The sequence below is a fragment of the Peromyscus leucopus genome, chromosome 8a (genome assembly GCF_004664715.2).
Source record: "Peromyscus leucopus breed LL Stock chromosome 8a, UCI_PerLeu_2.1, whole genome shotgun sequence".
Classification (NCBI taxonomy): domain Eukaryota; kingdom Metazoa; phylum Chordata; class Mammalia; order Rodentia; family Cricetidae; genus Peromyscus; species Peromyscus leucopus.
Window position 1 is genome coordinate 44,834,548 of NC_051085.1, and position 25,777 is coordinate 44,860,324.

The 25,777-nt window shown below is 43.6% G+C and overlaps 1 protein-coding gene across 3 annotated transcripts in view; it reads right to left on the bottom strand.

Annotated features, from left to right (window-relative positions):
• Positions 1-5,275: 5,275 nt before the first annotated feature.
• Positions 5,276-25,777, bottom strand: part of Ipcef1 (interaction protein for cytohesin exchange factors 1) — a 162,728-nt gene continuing 142,226 nt past the window's right edge. For all 3 annotated transcript variants that reach the window (XM_028854055.2, XM_028854054.2, XM_028854057.2), the window contains 2 exons: positions 15,091-15,284; positions 5,276-6,409 (listed from right to left, as the gene is read on the bottom strand). In XM_028854055.2, coding sequence (XP_028709888.1) covers positions 6,206-6,409; positions 15,091-15,284 — 398 coding nt within the window. In that variant the 3' untranslated portion in view covers positions 5,276-6,205. The remainder of the gene's footprint in view (positions 6,410-15,090; positions 15,285-25,777) is intronic.

Sequence of the window (25,777 nt, forward strand, 5' to 3'; positions counted from 1 at the left end):
GTGTTATTCCAAAAGATCCATTGGGACCACAAGGCTACTGAGAAAAACCAGCCTGAAGAAACTGTGATTAAAAGGCACAGTGCTGTAGAACATATTGACTTTGAAGACAGGGGAAGCAGACAAAGAAGCAAAAGACATGGGTGACTTCTGAAAGCCGTAGGGAACAACTCCCCCGAGCCTCCACAAAACATGCCATCCTTCCAGTGCCTGATCTTAGATGGAGAACCCCGTGGTAGCTTCCCAGCCTCAGAACTTCGAGGCAACAGACGTAAGTTGTTAATGCTGATAATCTGCTACAGCAGCACTTGGAAACTCAGAGGTTGTTCTAGAAACCGTGTACCTATGCCATTTGCTAATCCTTTCCTATGCCTTTTGTTAATGTGTGTGTGTGTGTGTGTGTGTGTGTGTGTGTGTGTGTGTGTGTGTGTGTGTACAGGGTCTTGCATAGTCCAGGCTGTAATCCAACACAGAAAATAACCTTGATCTTTTGCTCTCCCCATCATCATGGGCCCCTCCATGTCCACTGTCTGCAGTACAAGGAATCAAACCCAGGCCCTCGCGCCTGCCGGGCAAGCATTCTGCCTTTGAGCTACATTCTCAGCCTAGATCCTTTTGACCTAAAATAACTTCACTGCTTCTAGTTGCACAGGGTTAGGGGGTGCTTAGAAGTACATGAAGACAAGATGGAGCTGAAGAAGATAGGCACTAGACTGAAAATGAGAGAAGGAAGGGAAGCAGGAAACTACACACCATCTGTGGACACTGCAGCCCAGGATGTGTGAAACAGGACTGAATGCAGGCAAGCTTCCTGTGGCTGATGGGGACAAGCAGAAAGTAATCTATTCTTCTATTTTGATATATTCTTTGTTCGTATTTTAATAGACTGATAACTCTTCTAAATCTACATTTTACAAAATTATCTAAACAATGTAGATGGCCAATAATGTTATGTGATCCAATAGACAAGTCAAATTTCATGGACCAATGACAAGTTTTTAAATAATTATATTAATAGGCCTATAAAATGAAAGACATTGTCAAAGGCCACAAAGGTTAGTGTAGACATAAGTCACCAACATAAAATTATCTTTCATTTTAAAAATCACATCAACTCTGGGCGCTGTTATCTTTATTATGGCCACCAGAGGGCGCAATAACCTTTGTTGAAGATCAAAACCCAGCTACAGGGCAGCATTCTGCATGGGTCTGTGGTTAGTTTGTCCAGTTGGTTTGGGTTTGTTTACTTTATTTTCATCTTCAAAGAGGAAGAAATGATGCAAGGCAGAAAATAAACACCAGTAGTGCATTTTGATTGTTTTTTTTTCCATACCATTTTACTAGACAGTTTGCGTGTATCATTATCTTACAGGTTACCTTGGGGATCGGGGACAGGAGAAATGAGGCATGCCTGTGTTTTCAGTTTAGTCAAAACAGATAGATGACAAAGACCAAAAGCACAATGACCGTTAAGGTAACAACCCCACATGAACATCTTGACCCAGTACCATGCACTGTTGAACCCCACCCCACCATGCAAATATCAGAACATGTGGTGACTTAAACCATGTGTTGTTTTTTTATTACAGGATGTTAAATGTCTCCACGGGGCATGCTTCCCTTTGGACTAAAGCTAACAAGACACCAGCACAGAGCAATTAAGTTTCTTTACAACAGGAGATACGGACGACTTTCCTTTTAAAGGCAGAAGCCATTTGAATGTGCTCCACGTGGCATGGTGTGGCAGAGACACTTGGCTTCCTGTGAATGGAACATCCCCTCCCCATCCATTTCACAGAGACTGAGGGGGGAAAAATCCAGTATAAGGGGCTTTTACCATTATGTGTGGCAAAACCTTAAGCAGACAGTCAACCCTACATCTAGGACTGAATTTCTCTTGTGGGTGAGTATACAAAAGTGTTTGAAGGGAAATAAATTGAAAATCTCCTTCATATAGGCCATTCTGTTAGCCGGAAACAGAAACACATTCTAAAACTGCATTTGGACACAGCCACTCTTCAACCTAATGTGACATTTGGACAGTCACCCTCTGTACCTAAATTATTTGTATTGCTATATCAAAATATTGTCTTTTTTTTTTTACAAAGACGTGTCTGTGTCCATAAAATTAAATATGGCTTTCATTGATAGCATGCCTCTCCTCAAAAGACTTAAAAATATTTTCCTTTTAATTTGTTTCATCTCTATGACAATATGATCCTGACATCTCCCTGAGGAAATAAGCATCATTATAACTACATGAGAAGAAACTGAGATCTGAGATAAGGGGACCCACTCCTCATCACTGACTCTGTGATATCTGACAGGACTCAAAAGGAAAAAAAAATAAGAAAATAAGCACTTTCCATCTCTTTAAAGATTCCTATTTCCTCCAGCCCTAAAGTTCTCACAGTGCTATCAACTAGTGTCTTTTCTCGAAAAAATGAAGTACAACAATCAGGACAAGCCCCAGTCCTTGGAGAACCCAGAGGCAAGGCAACAAGACCTTTATTTAGGGAGGGAGTGTTCTCAACAGAGTCCCTGGAGATTCAGCCAAAGCCATCTCAGCCAGGTGTGCCGCGGCCAGGTGTGCCCCGGCCAGGTGTGCCGCGGCCAGACATGATGGGCACTGGAGCCAGTCAGACCTCCTGTTCCCCAGCAGGCTGTGCTCTGACAATGATTTCCTCAATAGAGGAAGACATTTTGACTGACAGAGCCGAAAATCAAACTCTGATTCTGTCTCTAGCATTTGAGGCTTTGAGCCAGGCATTTCCACTCTACCCATAGTTCTCAGTCATCCTGATCAGCCTACGGGGTGGGAGGATGTGGGGAAGGGGGTCTGGAACATACAATTTGCAAACTCCAAAGTGCTGTGTAAAATATAAGGCATGGGTTCACACTGAAATCTGACTCCAAACCTGACCTCTTTCTCAGCCTGTTGGAATCCTAGCAATTGTTTGCCCCAGGGTCTTTCTGGGACTCTGATTCTACTCTCAGATTAAAACTACTGGCAAAACTAAGAAGTATGTTCAACAACAGACATCTTCCAAAGGTTGGAAGAATGTGGGATCCATGTGTGTTAACCACCTCTCAACTAGTGAGGGTCTCCCACCGGGCTCTTGCCTGGGTCTTCAGACAAAGACAGAGAAAAGTGCTTCTCCCAGCGCCAAGAGAAAAAAAAAAGTCCCTAGAGAAACCTAACCCTTAACCAGTGCCACAGGTTTGGAAAGGCTTGTGCTCAAAGATCCAGCAATGGTGTCCTGAGCAGCCATGGTTTTGGAACATGCCGCAGACACGGGTCAATAGTCTCCCCTGGGGTCCCACTAACTACCTATATATAATCCAATTCCCAGCAATGAACTGGAGGAATTCTACTTTTCCCAAATCTGCTGAACCAGAGAAGAGACTGGAGGCCAGGGAAGAGCTCGTCATTATTTCTCCTGCACTGTGTGTGTGTGTGTGTGTGTGTGTGTGTGTGTGTGTGTGTGTGTGTGTGTGTGAAGAAGGGTCACGACTCTTCTGCTCACTCCCTCACCACCCTCCTCTTATGACCCCAGCTGAGACTAAGAACCTGCAGAAGCACTGACCTCCTACTTCCTAACTAAACCTAGCACAGAGAGAAAATTTTATTTACAAAATTGGAAACAGGACGTTTCATGGCCAGGAGGCCAGGACACTCCTGAGACTGACTTAGGAATGTTCTGCAGGTTGGTTTTAACTACCAAAACAGAAATTTCTACTCTGGCTTTCTTGAAGTTACTTTGAAAAATAACCCTATGGATTGGTCAAGGAACTTCATGGACTAATTTTGCCTTGAGATCTGAATGTTACTAAAGGATTTTACATTCAAAAGTCAGTTAAACATAGATTGATGAGAAGCCAAAGTAAAACATTTAAATATAGCAAACAGCCCTGATAAAAAGTATTTGGAGCTTCAACTTGGGGTAGGGGGTGATGGACATGTGTAGACAGATGTTGCAAGTAAAAGACATGGATGAATATTCTTCCCAAGCTAAGATTTTCTCCATTATTAATTCACCTTCCTTCGATGTTTTCTTGCACTGTAAATCCGAGAGCATCACCCTCCCAACAGCTGCTAGCCACAGGAAGAATCAATAGTAATGTTCTGAGGTTGAGGCATTAGCCTCCTGAACTGCATGATATCCAGAGAGAGGACCCAGTGTGTCCTTTCCCAGCTCATCCCTCAACTTGGTGAATCTTCTCATTCCTCTTTGTTTCTTGAGGCAAGGATTTTTTTTTTTCATTTGGGTGTACAAAAAGTCTTGGTAAAGTACAGGGAAATATATAACAATTCTTTACATCTAGTTTGTAGATATAGACCCAGTGGCTACTTCTATTTGAATTTGTCAAGCTGTATTTGATGTTATGATATGAATATGTATGTCAACAATTTACAAAGGGCAGGTGAGATGCACATGGATTCTTAGTGAATTATGGGGTTTTTGTAATTTATTTATTTACTTTATATCCTGGAAAAGGGACTGGACTCAAGTTATGGTTATTTTTATGATGAGAAGATATCATTGGGATGGATATATTGTTTCTCTATGAACTCTCTCTCTCTCTCTCTCTCTCTTCTCTCTCTCTCTCTCTCTCTCTCTCTCTCTCTCCCTCTCCCTCTCTCTCTCTCTCTCTCTGGAGCTGGGGGCCAAACCCATGGCTTTGTGCTTGCTAGGCAAGCACTCTACCACTGAGCTAAATCCCCAACCCCTCTATGAGATCTCTTTAACGACAAATCTTAATTTCTATTAATATTATTTGGGAATTATATTGCTTATATTTCATTTGGCCCAAGATTTCATGAGATGTGTTCCTTTGAGTCTATAATTTATGCCATAAATGTAATCAACCTTAAACTTTCTGAGTAGAAGAGCTAGCCTAATGTGCAAGTTAAGAAAATGGCATTGAAATTTAAGAGCTCTGGAGCTGGAGGCGGAGGTGCAATAATAGAAAGAAGGCATTCAGAAAATGGATAATTATTGATACATGCTCCCTTAGTTTTCTCATGAGATTTCCTGAGCATTCCTCATCTATCATAGTGCAACACATCTTCAGTAAGTCACTAGTATGCCTATTTTTCTCAAGCAAAAATGATAGACCTCTAGAATATATATATATATTGAACAACACATAATAGTACACTCTTTTAAAACACTATAATTTGCACTTCTATAAATATATTTAAATAAGAAACATAGACAGCTATTCACATCTCACACTATATGACACATAAACATACAAAAATAAAACAATCCTGTTTAGCTGTTTTGTTGTTTTGTTGGTCTAGGTTCTTTTCCAAGTTCAGAACAATTCAGAAATAATAACCTTGAGAATTTGGATCCCAGGAAAACTGGACATAAATTCATACTGGGCTTAGGCACCACAGCCAGGGATGAACACAGTCTGACATTCCTTGCAATGGGTATTACTATCTCCTACCACTGTTCAGAGAAGCTGGGGGTGGAGGACAAAGAACCCCAACTGTCACATGACCATCTGTCTCCTTGACATTGTGAGGAAGGGCCACCTTAATCAGATCCCCCACCCTAGGCAGAGCATGAACATATGAAGTTGTCCTCTGAGTGGAATGGAACACATGCCTCCTCCCTGGGCTCCCCGTCTCTCCATCTCACCAAGCCAAATAAGCACTCAACACGTCAAAAAGGCACTGCTCTCTATACCAAAGGTAAGAAGAGCCTTGTATTCCACAAATACTAACCCATGTCTAGTTCCACTACCTACTGCGGAAGAAATTTTGCAGAATTCTACTGCCCACCAAATGGGATTCTACATGTTTCTTTTGAAAAATGGAACATTCCTATGAATTATTATCCCTAGTAAAATTGGACCTTTTGTCTATGGCAGGTTGTAATTCTCTTGAAAGCAAAGGAGGAGGTTACCCCTTTCACATCTCACCTAGAGCCTAGCATGCTTACCAGCTCCCAACAGGAGCACAGAAAATATGCCTGCTCAGATGAACTCCATAACTTCAATATTGATGAATGCAACACATGGAAGCCAGGACTCCCACTGCATCTGAACTGGCTTCACCTTGGTTGCATCCTTATGAAGGAGGCATGATGCCTTAGGAACTGAGCTTGGGGTTTCCTTGTAAGCAAAATGTATGCCCTGGCAGCGTCTTGTAGAATGTCACAGTAACAAGGAAGGAGGCAATCCTGGCTTCTGCTCAAAGAGAATTTTCAACACAGTCAGAAGAGCCAGGGTTCTTGAGTTCCTGGGGGGTGACTTCAGGGTCCTGAGGTTCCTGCTGATGATGATAGATGTCCTGGATCAGCAGGGTGTTCATGACCTTCCACTCTCTGTACTTACTGGCAGTCAGCTTTGGATCATCCAGCAGTTGGTTGATCATGGCCAGATCATGTTCTTTGCACTGGCCAAGAAGAAAACAGGAAGGAAAGAGTCATCAGTGAGTACATGAGTATCTGAACTTTAGTGAGTCAACTTCTTCCCATACACGGACCCATCCACCGCAACACTACCAAAGTGGCTTTGCACATTAATATTCTCATTTCTCAACATGCCTGGGGTCTGGCTCAATACCTCTTCACATGTGGGAGCCACCAAGAAGCAATATATATTCACCCCCAAGTTAGTGAAAGAACCAGAGAGTCTGTCTTCTATGCTGGTCCCCCTTGACTCATCTATTACCCCACACAGCAGAGGTGACTCCATTTTAGTGTGTCACTGGGTTCTAGCTATGTCCTGAAGCTATGTTGTACACACAGGCACTTCACTGACCATCCAAACTTCACTAAGTAAAACTGGAACATAGCACTTTACCTGAGGCATAAAGTAACAAAATGTATCTTTTTAGATTTTTTAATTATTTTAGTAAATCATATCTATTAACAGACATATTTGTATATGAAGAGTATGGTTTCTTTTTTTATTCAATGATGAGGCATCTAACTTCCACCCAAACAGTATGTGTGCCAGTATAAAATAACCTGTAAGAGTAAAAACATGATCAGGATCAACAAAGTGGATCACTCAGCCCTGACCATTGTTAGGTTTGGTCTGGGACTGGGTGTTTCTAGATGACACTAAGACAGATTAACAGGGACTGAGTTTATTAGGAGACTTATAGCACCATGGACAGACAGACAGACAGAGGGGTAACTCCACGGCAGGGATTCTGGCAGCACCAGAGAGACAGTTTGGAAGGTTCTCTGAAAAGAATCAGAGCCCTCGTGGGAGAATTGGAACTCTCTTTTCTTATAGCCCTCTGAGGACAGGGGAGGTCTTAGCAGGAGGTTGTAGTTCTAATTCCCAGGCAGAAGGCAGTGAAGGGGTGGGGAACAGCATGTGTATGACACCAATAGCCCCCATCTTGCCGATACCCGCTTTGGTGTTAATTCACTTCCCAGGTGAGAAACCCTATCTCCCTGCCAAAGCCTCAGTGTCCTGGTAGAGTGTCTGTCGGTATCTCTAAGAAGAAGCCTTAGCAGAGGCTTTGTTCTAACACTCTATTCTTGAATCATTTTATCACAGTCTTTCTCCATCTCTGGAACCATGGTGCTAACTGGGCATGTGCAGTCCAATAAGTCACAGTGACCCAGTGTTTCTCCAGCCTGCCAGGAGGTCCTTGCCTCTGATCCTCTACTGTAAATCCATGCTATGTACAGAAATGTCGGAATCCTCCTGCATTGTGAGTCTTCTTTATGACTTCCCTCATCACGCAAGGCTCTCAAGAACCTCAACTCCAATTGCTATTCCTCCACCGCCATGCTGCTTCCCAGTATAATACTATTGGCCCAAATTTTCTTACCCACACAATGCTGGTTTACACCTCCAAACTGCTGAGCTACCAGGAGCACCTCCCTTAGCTTATACTTAGTGCTAGCTATCATGTTCAGTGGAAAACTGTGAGCCCCCAACTTGAACCACACAGACTTATTTTCATGCTCTCCTGCCCTCCAGTACAGAGCCTAGAATTCACAATAGTCTATTCAGACATCTGTCCCCAAAGCCTAAAAGGGGCTGGAGAGATGGCTCTATGGTAATGGTACCTTGCTGTGCATTCTTGAGGGTTTGTACACCGGCTAGTTCTATGTCAATTTGACACAAACTAGAGTTATCAGAAAAAGAGTGAGCCTCAATTGATAACATGTTTCCAGAAGATCAGACTTAGGCAAATCCTTAGGGCATTTTCTTAATCAGTGACTAATGTGGGAGGGCCCAGTCCATTGTGAGTGGAGCCAAATCTGAGCTGGTGGTTCTAGGTTTTCTAAGAAAGCAGCCTGTGCAAGCCAGTAAGCAGCGCCCCTCCATGGCCTCTGCATCAGCTCCTGCCTCCGGGTTCCTGTCCTATTTGAGTTCCTGTCCTGACTTCCTTGATGATGAACAGGGATGTGGAAGTGTAAGCCAAATAAACCCTGTCCTTCCCAAGTTGCTTTTGGTCATGGTGCTTCATCACCGCAATAGTAACGCTGACTAAGACAGAGTTGGAACCACCAGCACCGACATAGAAGGCCAGGATAGTTGCATGTGCCTGTCACCTCAGCACTGCAGTGGGGACAGAGACAGGTGGATCTGGAGACCTTCTGGTACAGTCTGCCTCAAGAAAGGCCCCTTCTGATTCAAGGAATGGCCCTGCCTCAGGGCAAAAAGGTGGAAACTGATAGAGGGAGACATCTCACTTCTTCCTCTGGCCTCCACATGTGTATATATGAGTGACCACATATTCACATGCATGCACAACACACACACTCATACACACACACACACACACACACACACACACACACACACACACACAATTGGTTAACTAATTAACCAAGTATAGAGAAGATGACTGAAAATAGATTTCCTCCATCCTTATATTCTTGGCTCATCACACAACACCAAGTGTCATGTCGATAGTAAGTACCTATTTACCACTGGACCAATCTCTGCCCAGCCCTGTGGAAGCATAAACACAGCTCAAATGTCACAGTAACACTCACTGCTCTCACCTCAAGTTCAAGACCATCAGTCATCATTCTCATCCTAAAATGTCAGGGGGTCACAGTTCTGTCTTCCCCTTCTGAAATGAAAGCCCCATGAGGACCGACCCATTTGCCTGATAGGGCCACTGGCCTCCCGTGTCTGAGAGAATGGCTGGCACACAGTACACATTCTCTTAGTACTTGTTTAAAACCTGTCTATATACAACCCATAATAAAGAATGGAATCCTGTCATTTGAAGCATAGAACCTGAAGGCATTGGGTTAAGTGAAAACAAAGGAAATAAAGAAAGATGAGCATCCCATGCTCTCCCTCATATGTAAAAACCTTTCAGAAACTGACATGAAAGTAAAAGAGCAATTGTTAAGGATTGGGAAGGGTGTTAGGAGGGAGGGGCAACCAGGAAACAAGATCAGAAAGGTGGACATCCATAGTGAATGCATAGTGTATGGATGTGAAGGATATCCCATAGTACAGAATCATGAGATGTTAATTAATACGTGTTAATAATAAAGCTGTCCTCCCTACCTCTATTCCTAATCTCCAATGAGAGAAGTTGCTGTGGAACAATCCTTTTCTACACTATAAACATGTTTTACTCTCATTCGCTCATAAAATGCTGAATGACCAGTAGCCCGGCAGGAAGTTACGTGAGACACTCAAACTGAGGACTCAGACAAAAAAGAGTGGAGTTGAGGAGACACAAGCCAGCCATCCAAGAAGAAAGATGCCAGAGGACAAGTAAAGCCACAACCACGTGGCAATACATAGATAAATAAAAATGGGTTGATTTAAATGTAAGAGCTAATTAATAATAAGCCTGAATGATTGGCTGAAGTGTTTTAAAATTGATATAAGTTTTTGTGTGATTATTTGGGACCAGGCGATCAGGACATAAAAGCTCTGCCTCTGTTTACAAGGGTTGAAAGGATGGTCACCAAGAGCCATCCAGTAATCACACTCCACCTTCTTTTATCTCTCCACCTCTCCAAATGACTATTTAAAACTCTATCAGGCTGGAAGAAGGCTCGGCATGTAAAGAGATGCCAGGCACAGAAGCATAAAGATCTGAGCTTGGACCCTGAGACCGGCATAGAGCCAGACATGGGAGAATGTAACCATTACACTGATACTCCTAACAGTAAGGTGGGAAGCAGAGGCAGGAGCGTCCCCAGAAGCCTTCAGGAGACCTGTCTAAAACAGGTTCTCTGACCTCTACATAGGCACCATCGTACACACATGCCCACACTCAGACACACAACCATGTCCTCTCTCTCCTCTCTCCTCTCTCTCTCCTCTCTCTCTCTCTCTCTCTCTCTCTCTCTCTCTCTCTCTCTCTCTCTCTCTCTCTCTCTCTCTGTCCACAAAAATCAGAAAAAAAGAAAGCCTTCTCATTATATTTCAAACCTCCTCATCACTCATTGCCAATAGCTTGGTTCTGTATTTTTGGAAGAAATGAAAACAACCAGAAAATTACTTCCAAGCTTCTCGTGCCCACTACCCACACCAGCAAGAATACATACTGCCTTCCTTCTCCTTTGTGCAGACGAAAGCTCTGTACTCTGAGCACAGGCTATCCTCTCCACTTGGGCACCATGGCTTCTGCTCTCATGCTCAAGGCACTCAAGTCTCCCATCTCCACTGGAGCATCCTCACTGACACTGGTGTGCCATGTTATTTCTTCTACCTTGAAAGTTCTCTCAGACCCCACCTCTATCCGGCTCAGGCTCCTCTGTCCTCCTTGTCCCCAGTGACCACTCCTTCATAGTCTTACTTCTGGTCTGCCAGGCTTTCATCCGCACCACTCTACCAAACCAGGGATGCTCATCAATAACCTCTATGTTGGCTTCTCCAAAGGTTAATTCCCCATCTTCACATTCATCAACATACCTAAAGCTGCTGGCCACAGCCCCACCTTGAACATATCTACCTGGTTGCTTCTATAAGACACTCTCTTGACTTTCCTTGTCCCTTGATAGTCACTTTACTGGTTCCTCATTACCCAAACTCTTGACACTGGAGTGTTTAAGAATGCCAGTCTTTGTCTGTGCCTATGTTCTCTGCGTATTCACACTCTTGATAGTCTCCTGCAAGCTCTGCTTCCATACCCCTGCAAGCTTATGATCCCAGATTCCTATCTCCCCTAAACTGCATCCTTGTCCATCTAAAATTACCATTAGCTCTACTTAAACAGCTAATTGTCATGTCAAAGACAACAGGTGTAAACCTGAGGTCATTTTAGTACCTGATGCCTTTAGGTGTCCACACTCTGGATTTCAAGTATTTCCAAATAAACGTTTCATCACAATGCAGTATATGTAAAGAAAATTGCACCAACGGGAAGGTCTGTGCTTGAGAAATTATCTCAAAATGAACACACCTCCATAACCAACTCCAACATCAAGAAAAGATCCTTGCCCAGGGCTCACTTCATAAGCTCCAATTGTGTCCCTTAGCTATTGAGGTAAGAAATAACTATGATAGCTTTGCTCATGATTAAATGTACACACACTGATCTGATCAGTAAGTTATGGCTTATTTTGGTTTATTGTTATAGGGAGTTGTGTTATTTTGTTGTTGTTGTTGTCATCATTTTTGTTTGTTTAGTAGCACTAGGGGGTGGAATTCAAAGCTTTGTGCATGTTATACAAACACTCTACCCTAGAGCTATATACCTAGCCCTTCCTGTTATTTTCAACATGGCCAGTTTACACACGACAGGGACTTGCTGCCTCTTGAGGTTCACTGGGCAACAGAACATGAGCTACAGTTCACAGGCCTCCAACACTGTGCTTCTCTGAGGCCTAAGTGATCCCTGGAAAGGAATGTTTTCTACACAGCAGAGAGCAGTTAGATTGGGTGTGAGATGACCCCCTACCATTCCCTGCTTCCTGAGATTCATCTGTCTGTGGAATCTTCTTCCAGATTATTGGCTGACCTGATAGCCTGCTTCTGTCCAACAGAACATCACAGAAGTAGGGTGGTTTAGCTATGGCGACTGGGTTATTCACTTGCTTTGCTCCCACTTGCTATCACTGTCTTCTTCCTTGCTGTGATAGGTCAGCTTCTCAGCTGCGACCTGCCCTGCATAGTCTACTTGACAAGAACCTGAGGTCAGTCTCCACTCAGCAGACAGACAGCAGCAGACATGCTCAGAGCCATAAGCTGCAAGGAACTGAATGATGCCAATTCTAACATGGGAACCGAGAAAGCAAACATCTCCCAGTGGAGAAATGAAGAGCCTGGAGGACACCTTGATCACACACTCACACAGGAGCTAATGGAAGAATCCATGTCTAATCCATGCCCAGACTGTAGAGCCACAGAAATTCTGGCAGAATAAATAATTCTTACTTGAAGCTCCCAAGCTTCAAGCTAACCATGAGACCTACCCTACTGGGAGAAAAGAAGTCACTGAAGTCATCCATTACATGGCCTAACTATGCAGAGCAACAATTCATAGGAAACCAGAGAGGCTGGTAAATGTCTTTGATCCTTTTTGTCAGGGCACACAGGGTACTGTCAAGGTCTAGAATCTCCAATCTGTTGCTCTATGGATTCTAGAGTCACAGTCTTCCTCTATCATGTCCTGAGCTACCCATAACCCCATTGACTTCTACTTCCTGCTGCTCCCAACCTAAACCCAAAAAGATCATCCCCAATAGATGTTCTACCTCCATGAGGATCTTTCCTTCATCTTCCCCATATTCTAACCTCTTACTCATGAGCTAGCCATCAGCTAAACATAGCGACCCTAGATTGGGTCACTTCCATCTTCTGGACTACTAAAGCCCTCAAAGCTTGCATTCACTATGGTACTTATTGTGCTGCATTTCAGCCATCTGTTTTCCTGTCTCCATTGTCCTGAGCATCCCACTCTACGGTTACAGTGACCTAGGATGGTGCCTGGTACACAGTAATATTAAGGAAACAGTTCTCCAATAATAAAGTCATTCATCCTACAAGATGATAAAATCTCAACATTCTCTGGCATATTACACTGACTAACCCAACACATTAATCAGCTCTGCACACACCACGAAATGGGTGCTAGTGGTATCTTTTCATCATTAACTATTAGAGAATTTCTCTGAACTTGGAGTTTCTTTGTAAAACTGAACTGTTCTTTTCCTTGCCCTTTCCAGCCTCATTTTTGCAGATTTTTGCGATGCCTGGTTTTTCTCTTGACTAGCTTGGATGTCTGACTACCCAGAACACTCTCAGCTATCTCATTATTGTCTTCATGGCTGGTGACATTTCTTCCTGGAAAAGGACTCAAAATTTTTAACATGAAAGGACATGTGTACTTCAGAATTGAACTGCGGGCTCCAGAGAGGCTTTTCAGAAGCATGAATCTTCTGCTCATTTAAGATGACTACAGAGCACCCTGCCCTCCACCTGCTGGTATTACAGTCTCAATGTAAAAATGAGATGCTCCTGTTGTGAGGAATCCTTCATTAGGGGAAGCTGTGGAAACAGCTCAGTATGTCCTGCACACTGTCCCCTATTCCCATGTGACAACATCTGTTGGTTTATTGCCACAGAATGTATGCCTTCTGCTGCCTGGCTCTCACCACACTTCTCAGCTGAAATGCCTAGAGTTGACAATTAGAAAATAATCTCCTGGCCAGGTAGTGGTGGTGCACGCCTTTAATCCCAGCACTCAGGAGGCAGAGGCAGGCGAACCTCTGAGTTCAAGGCCAGCCTGGTCTACAGAACAAGTTCCAGGATGGCTAGGGCTACACAGAGAAACCGTGTTCAAGAGAGAGAGAGACAGAGAGAGAGAGAGAGAGAGAGAGAGAGAGAGAGAGAGAGAGAGAGAGAGAGAATATTCTCCTGATCTAGTAAAACACATAGATGGTACCCTGAATGAGTCAGGTGAAACCCTTATTTCTATTACTGTTTATTTTTGCTGAAGAGGCAGTGATGGCAGATGGCTGCAGAGGAATAGTACTTCCTGGACATGAACACATAAACTAACAGCGATCGGACTCTATGCATAAGACCCAAACAAGATCAAGCTCATCCCAAATCCCATCATGGATCCAGAAGGAGCTCATACGTTTCACCCCTAGCTGAAAAGATTTAGGCAACTGAGGGCTGAGCGGGAGGGAGAGTAAGTTGACTTGGGGGATACGGCCCGAGTGGCTACCCATGCTCTGGTTGAAGGTCCTACCCTATGCACATACAAGCAGCGCTAAGTACACTTGGTGGGCTTTAAAACAGAGATAGAAAGCACACATGGCTGAGTGGGAAAGTGGTAGTGGGAGAGGGATGGGGGAGGGAAGGGGGTGGGTTTTGATGGAAATATATGAGTGTACGAAATTCTCAAACAATGAAAAGTTTAGAGCCGAGTGCTGTGCTAGGCACAAAATTACAAAAACCAAATTACACACAGTCCTTCTTTGCTCTCTGGGATTTGGGGATTCAAACGCTGAATCAGACTGAATGTAAGATTGAAGCCTGCTATGTACGGATGCTGCGGTGTGAGGGATCCGGCGCTTTTAAAAGGTCACAGCCGTCCCACTGTGAGGAGGTTACTTTCTCTGCTCTTTCCTCCTCCCACACAAGTGTTCTGAGATGGCCATGAATCTCTCTGCAGTCAGCCTTTCTTTGTCTGCCCTGGTTCCCACCTCCAGGTATCCCAGACTGAGACATCCTCCCCTCCGGCCTCCCAGGTATCCCAGACTGAGACAGCCTCCCCTCCAGCCTCCCAGGTAGCCCAGTCTGAAACTGCCTCCCCTCCGGCCTCCCAGGTATCCCAGTCTGAGACTGCCTCCCCTCCAGCCTCCCAGGTATCCCAGACTGAGACATCCTCCCCTTTGGCCTCCCAGGTATCCCAGACTGAGACAGCCTCCCCTCCCATCCTCCCTTCCCGCCTCCCAGGTATCCCAGACTGAGACAGCCTCTCCTCTGGCCTCCCAGGTAGCCCAGTCTGAGACATCCTCCCCTCTGGCCTCCCAGGTAGCCCAGTCTGAGACATCCTCCCCTCCAGCCTCCTAGGTAGCCCAGTCTGAGACTGCCTCCCCTCCGGCCTCCCAGGTAGCACAGTCTGAAACTTCATCCCCTCCCACCTCCAGGTAGCACAGTCAGAGACTGCCTTACCTTTAACGTGCTGTTCAGGGTTCTGATCTTGTGAAGCTTCTCATTTATGGATGGGTTCTTGCACCGCTTCACAAAAGACTTTCTCAGCTCCTTCTTGGTTGAAGGTCGCCGGTCCCCGAGAGGAGACAGACTAGCTTGCTCCAATGATTTGTAGAGTTTCTCCATCTCATCATCCTCAGATACTTTTATTTCTTCTGTTTAAAAAGAACAGTATCCACAAACCCAGTTAAAAACCAAAGAGCACACATCAGACAGAGCGGTCCTCAAGCATTCCTGTTCACACCTTCATCTCAAACTTCTGGTTTCCAGAAGCGTAAAGCCATGATGTTCTGCTGTCTGGACATTCATACCATGCTACTTTGCTACTCAGGAGACCACGAGCCATTTAAAGACGTGTAATTGTAACCTATTCTAATAAGACCACACACTGACTTATTGCTTGGAGACTTTGGGGGTACAGTAAAGGACTTCAATATTACAAATGTTTGTAATACTGACACAATTTAATCCACTTCTAGCCCTTTAAAATCCATATCCTTCTCAAGCACAAATCCCATGTATCTCATTCTAATACCTCCAAAAGTCTTAAATCAGTTCCACATCAACTCTGGTCAGTATCACATCCAAGTATCCTCCAAGTTAGGTACTGAGAGGCTCAGAGAGAATTGTCTGGGTGCAAAATTCCTTTCTGTTACTGAAGAAGCAGATATATCACCTTACAGGCAAGCCCTGCAAGCTAATGTTTACCACCAAGTCTGAACACCTACTGCCCTGGTGCTTCCAGTGTTTTCTGAGGAAGAAGCCTGCCCATTGGCTGGTTGTAGAAGACAGTTATCGTTTCTCACTCTGTTCCACACTATCTGCCCCTTTGAACTCCACCTATCTGGCCTCAGCCCACCAGTCTAAAGAGCAGTGAGCCTGGGCAGACTACTAAGAGATAGACACAGGTAGGCCAGTGGGGACCAGGAAGACTCAGTTCTAGAATATTTGTTTGGGGGTGTCAGAGACGCTTTCTACATTTAAAAAAAAAAAGAGTAAATATAGTAGTAAGTGGGCCAGAAGTTTCCAGGAATCCTCCCAAGAATTAGAGTGGAGCCAGTGCCCTCTTGGAGCCCTCTCAACCTGAGAAACCAGTGTGTTCCCCTTGTGAGGTTATGCTGGTATGGCTTTCAATCATTGGTCGCCATGGGGACCTTAAATGACAGCATCAGCTCCTGAAGGAAATATTGACTCTCTGCGTGGCTTTTATTTCTCATAGACAATTTCAATTCATTGTTCTTTGTTTCCTGAAAACAATCTTGGGGAATATGCACAATGAGATTCCTTGCCCGACAAACCCCTCAGTGTGTGTATCTCCCCTCCTGTGCTGAGGGAAAGATTCAGAGAGAGCCCTGCTGAACGGTACAATCATGGAGTGGGGCTGAGCAAAATGGGCTCTGAGGCAGACACACACAGGCTAACGGAGGAATACCAGAGCCCAGGAACTCTGATCACATCACAGTTTATTCTTCTGTGGATTAGAAGCCCATCAAAAGGAGCTTTTGTCCCTTTACCTCAGGCAGTTGCTATGAGTTGTCCTCAGTACTTGCCTGACACGGAGAACAACATCTTCCTAACAACTGGCTTAAAGTGTTAGCCAGAATATTTTTTTCTTTTGTTTGAGATGATATCTCACTATGTAGCCTCAGCAAGCTGGAATTGGTGATGTAGACCAGACTGTCCCAGAACGCACAGAGATCAGCCTATCTCTACTCCCTGAGTACTGAGATTAAAGACATCCGCCACCACTCCTGACACAGACCAACTTCTTGTCTCCTAATCCAATGGTCTCCTATCAAAAAAGGGAGGAAAACATGTAAAAAAAAAATATGACTAAAGACTTTTTAGCTTGGGTACTGTGCAACCATCAAAAGTCAACTTTTGTCAATAAACTCAATAAAAGAAATCCCCATGGATGATCACTAGGAAAATGAAAATTAAAACCACAGAGGGATGCTGTGTGGAATTATTGGGATGGCTAATATAAAGAAGACAGACAGTAGTTAAGAGTGTCCAAGGATGTGGAGAGATGGAAGCTTTCATTTACCACTAGTGGGAATGAAAAGCAAGCCATCACTGTAGAAAGTAGGTTGATGGTCCTCAAGATGGTATAATGCCAATAGGACCTTGTAATTCCACCTCTATATTAAAGGGAAATAAACACACGTCCCCACATCAGTTGTACATAGCTACTCATAACAGCATTATTCAGAAGCAAAAAGGAGCAGGACATAAGTAAATTTTTATCAATGGCTGAGTGGAAAAAGGGAATGTGGTGTGCACACACGAGAGGACTTTCTAGCAACTTAAAGAAATGGAGTGCTAAATCACCCACCACATCACACCATGGATTAAACTTGGAATCATCATTTTTTAAAAAGTCACAAAAGACCACAGAGTCTACCGTGTTAAATATCCAGATCAAGCAAACTCGCAGAGACAGAAAGGCACCTGGGAGCCCAAGACACAGACAGGAGTGAGGAGTGCCTGTAATGTGCAGGGCTTTCTTTTTGTGGAGTTGAATGTTCTCTAGCCAGGCTGTGGTAATAGCTGCACAGCTCTGTGAGGAAACTACAAACCACTGAACTATAAATCTGAGGCTATGTGAAGCATGTCACTATAGTGGTAAAAACTAAAGGAGGCTCTTATAAGGTATCATGATAGGAGGTGATGTGTTCACAGAAAAACCCTTAAGCCCTAGAGATAATCTAGAGATTATAAAAGTCTTTTAAAAAAAATGGAGCCAGACACTATGATCCTAGCAATTGGGAGGTAGAGACAGGAGACTATCAAATTCAAGGTCAGCCTGGGCTATATGAAAGATCTTATTTCACAGAAACAAAGGCAAAGACATATAACTCCTAAAGAAGCATTAGGATTGAGAACTTGTCACAAACAAAAGGACACATAACCTGATATGCCCTCTTTTTCATAGCCAGTCAGGTAGTACTCTATCTAAAAACTCCTAACTGTATTTATTTCATAAATAACATTTGCAGAACACACTTTAATAAACAAGCAAATGTGTGAAAAAGCTAAATAAAAATTGTTTCATTGAATTTCTTTGTACTCACCAAGCACTAGCTACTAAAGACAGAGATAAAAGCACAATTTGCTTTTCATGAATACATTACGTGGATAATTATGCCAGGGCAAAATTGTAGTAAGATAATTCATCTGGCTCAACAGATATTAAAGCAGTTAAGATAAAAATAACCTTAGAGGTTTGGGATAATGAGGCACAGAGTGTGTTCTTCAAATTAAAAAAAAAAAGAATAGGATTTTTTGGATAATTTTTATTATCTTTTAATATACTTACATAAAATATATAATGTTTATGGAGTCCAGTCAAAGAGAGGGAAGAGGGATTATATTAGCAAAGGGGGGGGAGTCAAGATCATGATGGGGAAACCTACAGAGACAGCTGACCCGAGCTAGTGGGAGCTCACGGACTCTGAACTGACAGCTGGGGAGCCTGTATGGGATTGAACTAGGCTTTCTGAATGTGGGTGACAGTTGTGTAACTTGGTCTGTCTGTGGGGACCCTGGTAGTAGGACTAGGATTTATCCTTGGTGCATGAACTGGCCTTTTGGATACCCATTGCCTATGGTGGGATACCTTGCTCAGCCTTGATGCAGCAGGGAGGGACTTGGTCTTGCCTCAACTTCGTATGCCAGACTTTGCTGACACCCAATAGGAGGCCTTACCCGAATGAGGAGTGAATGGAGGGGTGGGGAAGGGAGAGCAGAAAGAGGAGAGGGAGGGGGAACTGTGGTTGGTATGTAAAATGCAAAAAAAAAAATTAAATATCAGAAGCTATATCCACCCCTCCCCACCCCATACACACATATCTTTCCCTAGTTTAAACTTGGCGTTGTTATGGTAAGGAGTGGGTGTGTCCAGTTAAAGACCACCTGGAAAAATAAAAACAAATCAGCAATCTGGTTCTTCTTCCTCAGCAGAAACCAGAACCTGAGAGGCTAATGTCAGACCTCTAATAATACAATTCTGAAATGATTCACAAACTTACAGGAAATGAAAGGGCAGACAGTACCATTAGGAGTAAAGAAAATACATCATTGCTTCCCAGCATGTCCTAATCTAAGAGATGTACGGTGTGTTACCAGACACCCAGGGGACACATCTGTGACTCAATCTAGTCCACAGTCCAGACAGGGGATTTGTACTGTTTTTACTGCTGTTAGAGGCCAGTGCTTTCTTTGGTCATTGCTGTCGGACCATGAAATGAACACCCAGTAATAAAAGAAGCAGGCGGTAAATGGAAACACGGGATAAAGGGAGACCCAAAGCTACACAGGCATGGCAATACAACTTGCCCCTGGCCGCAGTAGAGGAGAGATGAGTCCTTCTGAATCAGTATATCTGCTCTATGCTGCTGGGTCACCCTCCAGGTACCGATGTACTGTGACCTGATTGATTGCTATATGAACTCAGGCTTTGCCAATTAAGCCTCTCTGGATTAGTATTTGAATATTTATTGTATTTTATGGGTATGAGTGTTTTGCCTGCATAAATGTATATGCACCATGTGCATGCATGCCTGGTGCTGGCAGAGGTCAAAAGAGAGCATCAGATCCTCGGGATCTGGAGTTGTAGACAGTTGTCAGCCCCCATGTGGATGCTGGAAACCCAGCCCAGGTCCTCTGCAAGAGCAACAAGCAGTACTCTGAAACTCTGTGCCGTCTCTCCAGCCCCTCTAGGTTAGTCTTGTAGTAAAATAATGTTAACATCCCTCTCTGAAAACATGCAGTTCTTTTCTGAATTATAATTTCATTCTAGAAAGCACTGGTTTACCTTTCTTGTCTTACCAGACTGCAGAGATAAAGAGGAAAGGGTTGGCAGGAAAGATCCCTCGTCTCTCCCCCATTGGAAATGGAAGCCAAGCACGTTCTTCCTGCCTCCCTTATCTCCCGAGACAAAACAAATAAATTTTGTCTGTCAGTGAAGTGTCTCCTCTCAAGTGTGTACCATAGTCTTCCCACGTGGGGCAGCAGGACTTCAGTTCCCACTGACACATGGGCACCTTATGGTCTTCTGCCTCTCAACTTGCTAGTGCTTTGCCAAGGTTGAAAGCATTATCTCAGAGACGAGGGAAGTAGAGAGTCCTGAAAAACAGTCAGTGATTTTCCCCTCAAAATGCCAATTAGTGGTGGGTACTAAAAATAAAAGCCCCATTCTATGTAGGCTCATGGGTTCCTAGATCATTCTTCACAAATCTGAACAGGGAAACAGTCTCCTGGGGAACTTAGGAAAATGCAAGCTCTGCCTCAGCCCATCTGGGAATGTGTGTGTGTGTGTGTGTGTGTGTGTGTGTGTGTGTGTGTGTGTGTGTGTGTGCATGAGTGTGTGTGTGTACATGCCTGTGTAGATGAGCGCTTGTGTAAGTGTATGCTTAAGTGTGTATGTGTGTGAACACGAGTGTGTCTGTGTGTGTGTGTGTGCACATGCACAGGTGTGTGTTGCTGTATATACTGGTGCACATGCACATTTGCATGCCTGCGTATAGAGGCCAGATGTCAATCTGGGTTGTCATTCCTCAGGCAACGTCCATCTTGGTTTGGGATTCAAAGTCTCTCAGAGGGATCTGAGACTCATTCCCCTAGGGTGGCTGGGGAATCCCAGGATACCTCTTCAGCATTGAGACGACAAACAATCCACCACAAATGAATTTTCCCATGGGCCCTAGGGATCAATCCAGGTCTTTGGACTTGCAGTTATTTCTCCAGCCCTTCTAGACCTTATAGATTTTTGGCAAGCTCTTAGGTGCATTGACTATACTTTCAGTAGAAAACTGGACCACCCATTGGTAAAATTTCACCAGCCTGGATTCATTGGCAGGCAAAGGGACTTGAATGGTGGGAAAATTGAGACTTGTCCACCAAGCAGCATTGACTATCTCTGGGCCATATCCTAATCTAAGAGAAAAGGAAGGCAATCCAGCTTTGCTCAAATGAAGTACGCATGAAATCAGAGCTGGAAAGGACCAGTATGCCACAGGGTGAATAGAAAAGATTTTGAAGTAACTGTTGGTGACCTTCTATGTCAGATAGACTAACTCAGAATGTGTCAAAGACGAGTAAACTTTTTCCAGATTTGAGTCAGTTAGATTCAGAAAGGGATGTTATACATAAATCCCAGGTCCTTGAGGCTGGAGAGTTGGCTCAGTGGTTAAGAGCACTAGTTGCTATTAGTAGAGGACCTAGGTTCAATTCCCTGCACCCACATGGTGACTCACAGCCATCTGTAACCGGAACCAGGAAATCTTTTGACCCCTAGGCACCGGGCACACATGGTACACACCCATACATGCATGCAAAACACTCATACACATAAAATGAAATAAACAGATCTGAAAAACAAAGTAACTACAACCCAGGTCCTTTATAGCAAGATTGGAGACATACCAATGTTTTAACTAATGCTTAGAAGTTCTCTCCTTCTCAAGACTGTGCAAAATGAATGTGTGGCTCCCTCCTCCTCCTCCTCCTCCTACGTGCCACCCTATTGTCTGCTTCTGGCAGGACAGGACAGCTCCTGGAGGCCCAGAATTTGCCTGTCGAGAACACTGTATGCAGATTATCTCTTGAAATGCTGTATTTTCAACTCTGCCTCCCCCACTGTCTTATTTTTGGTCTTGCTTGTGCTTTCTAGAATGTGGCTGTTTATTTTCTATTTAGAACATAAAAGCTGGCTTCAGAAGACAGGAGAGAAATTCATACACCAGATTTCATACCAGGGTCTGAAAAAGAAACCGTTTAGAGAGTTGAAAAGTCCAAATAATGTCCCAAGGGAGATCATTTTGATCCTCAAATGTAACACATTTGGAAAGTACTAGGGAGAAAAAAGTATTGCAATCAGCACGTTTCACATGCAGCATTCTAGTGTTCAAGGTAACAACAACAATAACAACAAAGCCACAGAAGACACCTGTCACCAACAAGGCAAACAAGAAAATGCTGATCTGTACACACTGAATATCCTGAAAGTAATATTTAATATATAGCACCTGATGCCTAAGAGATGAAAAGGCTGTGATAGTCATTCTTCATGTGGTCATTAGACAATCCCACACCACAGCAAGACTTGAATTACGGCAGACTTCAAGTACTCAAACAAGAACAAATCTAGACAATTCATTTGAACTTCAAAGTGCTTCTGACCAAGCACAGAAGCAGAAAATAATGCTGAGGGACAAGTCTCCAGCGTCTATGGCTGTAAGCGGAGCAGCTACCACCCCGTTTTTCTTCCATGACAGGCACTACATTAACGGTTCTACCAACATTCCCTCGGCATCTTCCCACAGCCCTGTGAGGGAGTTTCATCAGCAATGACATCAAGCAGAGAAAGTCAACATAATGAAAGACCACAGAACTTGGCCAAAGGCACAAGGGACAAATGTGGGTTACAAACCAAAGGCTATCATTCCCCATACTACGATAGCCTATAAACACGGTGTGGCACAAACATGGGTTTTATACCCAAGGTTATCATTCCCTATATTATGATATCCTGTGACTACAGTCTGGATGGTGCAGTTCAATCTGCATAAGGCTCAATGGAGACTCTTGAGCCAGACAATCTGCAGATATTGGAGCAGTAGCTAGCTGAATACTCAGATCCCTCTTTTTACTACTCTTCCTGCAAAGGAAAAAGGTCTACTCAGAGCTTTGAATGGGTTTCCTGCTTAAAGGATTGGAAATTCATAAGCTGACCAGAAATCCAGGACCACTCAGTCTGAACTAGACAGAGAACGGAAGCACTTCCATTCTGCATCAGGAGAGTTGTGTCTACTGCCTGTATATGTTATTAGCAGCAGATACAAATAAAGGTATGAGTGATTAGAAGGGAGAACCAGGTGTGGAGCCTTGCGCTGCCTTGGTGCAGTGGGAAGGGGCTTGGACCTGCCTAGGCTCAGTGTGCCGGGCTCTGCTGACTCCCCATGGAGACCTTGATTTGGGGGATGTGGGGATGTGGGGCGGCTTAGGAGGGAGGGCTTGGAGATGGGAGGAGGGAGGAGGGAGGATCTATGGGTGGTATGTAGAGTGAGTAGAAAATTTCTTAATAAAGAAAAATGGGAGGGGGGCGAGAACCAGGGTGTTGAACAAACGGCTGAGTAAAGAGCTTGCCTGACAACATGAGGACCTGAGATCAAGCTGAGAAACGACGTAAAAAAGAGAGCTGTGGGGGTACACACTTGTCAGCCTAGTACTGGGGAAGCGGAGATAATCTAAGCCGGCTGTGGTAGCGTAGATCTCCCCACAGGCGCAATCCTAAAATAGGAGGTGACATGGGTGTTCAAGTCTCCAGTGTTTATTTCCCACTGTGCCTTTTCCCACACAGGAAGATGTATACCCCTTTCAAGTGTTGGAGAGTAATTCCAACAGTCACTTGGCATTTTCACATCCGAAGGTTAAGGTTTGGATTACAACAGGTCCCAGGTGCCACCACTCACTCCCAACACTGAATGTCTGTTCAGAGTACAGCCATGTGGTTTAAGACCTCACTTGTTTGGGTGGTACAATATGTAATGTCTCAAAAACTATGGACATAAAATTGTTGTGTTTTTATCCAAAATATTTCATGTGACTTTGACACACAGTAGCAAGTTCTGTACTGCCTTACAGCTCAATCCCCATCCTTAGTCTGCCTAACTAGACACACTAACACCTTTCCTCATTTAGCCTCTAGCATTTGGCCTTTCATTTCTTCTAAAGGTCCTGGGGGTCCTATGCAGTTTGAGCACTGCTGGGGGTACCCCAGAGCTCAGGACCAGAGTCAAACAGAACTTCATTCCCTGGGGGATTCCCACCTTACATACTTACGTTACTACTTGAATCAATTTACTCTATCACTTTGAATTCAATTTGAATGAACACTTTCTTCATTCATAAAGAAAAGGAGAAAATAAAACGCCCCTTTCTAAGTTTGTGGTGATGGAGAAACATTGCCTATATCAACCATACCACAAAAATGACCATTATAACATTCATAGCCACATGTGCTGTGTAGCCTTTCCACCCAAAACATGAAAAATAAGTAAGACATATACTGTCTGAAGATAAAAGAGTAAAACTGCCATCCATCATTTACAGAAGCATAAATAACTACACACATATTCATATATAAAATATAAATATATTAATATAACAAAATATAATTAATATGATATAAATATATATGAGCGATATATATGAGATTTAAAGAAAAAAGTTAAAATTTTTACAAGTATGCTTCATTATAAATGCCCTTCCATAATCATGGCTGACTATGTGGTTCAGTGGCAGGCCACCTGGGCAGCACATGAAAGGTTCTGGGTTCAGTCATGAGCAAGGGAAACCAAAAGCTTGAATCCATTTATACAGACCAGTGATGAACAGTTACAAATAAAATAAAAATAGAACTTAAAGTAGCATTTAAAATACAACCTGTGGAAATTAACAAAAGAGATTCCTGGCTTCTATAGAGAAAAGTAGAGATCATAAAATTTTATTATAAGATGTTAAAAAAGAAAAAAGAAATGGTAAAAGGTTAAAAGAATGATTTTTTTATGAACTGAGAAAATGAAATAGTAACAATTTATGCTTCTCTCAGGTTGATTCTAAGGATACAATGTAATCCAAACCCAAGAGTATGTGTGTTTGTGTGTGTGTTGTGTGTATGTGTGTGTGTGTGTGTGTGTGTGTGTGTGTGTGTGTGTGTGTGTGTGTGCTGGCATGTGTGTGAACACACCGCAGACACATATAAAAATATACCTGGACATTAAAATGATCAATAACATGACATACCAAACACCCTTTAAAAGGAACAAGGTAAAAATATTTTCCTAGATACTAAGATTTCAATAAAAACTAAAAGAATAGTCTGAAGCAGGGCAGAAAAACAACAGACCATTGAACAGATGGATATCCATAGATGGAAGAAACAGACTGACAATAAAAGATTCACTGAGGACTTAGGAGAACATCTGAGAGAAAGATCGTGTTTCAAGTAGAAGATATTGGGGGGAGGGGTTACACACGTGGATAAAGCCAGGCAGGATTGCATCTTGTCGAGACAGAGCACAGAGAAGTGACTTCAAACCACTTCTACAACAGGAAACAACAGCCTCATAACATCAGTGCAAGCGGCTGGGGAGATGGTGCAGTTGGTAAGGTGCCTGGTGAGCCAGTATGAGGACCTGAGTTTAGAGCGACAGAACCCACATAAAGAGCTGGCTTAGCAGTACAAGACAAGCATGGAGTGAAGAGAGGGGGCATTTCTGAAGATCATTAGTCAGGGGGCAGCCTAGCCTAGCAGAAATCCAAGTTCAAGAAAAGGCTCTGTTTCAAAAGAAAAACTCAACATCAACACAACATGTACCTACACACAGACAGACACATATACAGACAGACAAACAGGCAGACAGAACAATAAGAACATATACAAACACCATCAATACACATAAAATCAGTGCAGGAAGGAGTTCCTTATTTAAGATGTAAAAATGGTATTAACCAAAAGCCCCATTAAGGTGTTCTATGCCCCTAGTAAGCGATTTCCTCCCACAAGCCGCCCTCTTCTCAAAGGCCCCACACCTCACAATATGGTCACAAGCTGAAGTTCTAGCACATTAGCTTCTGGGGAAAA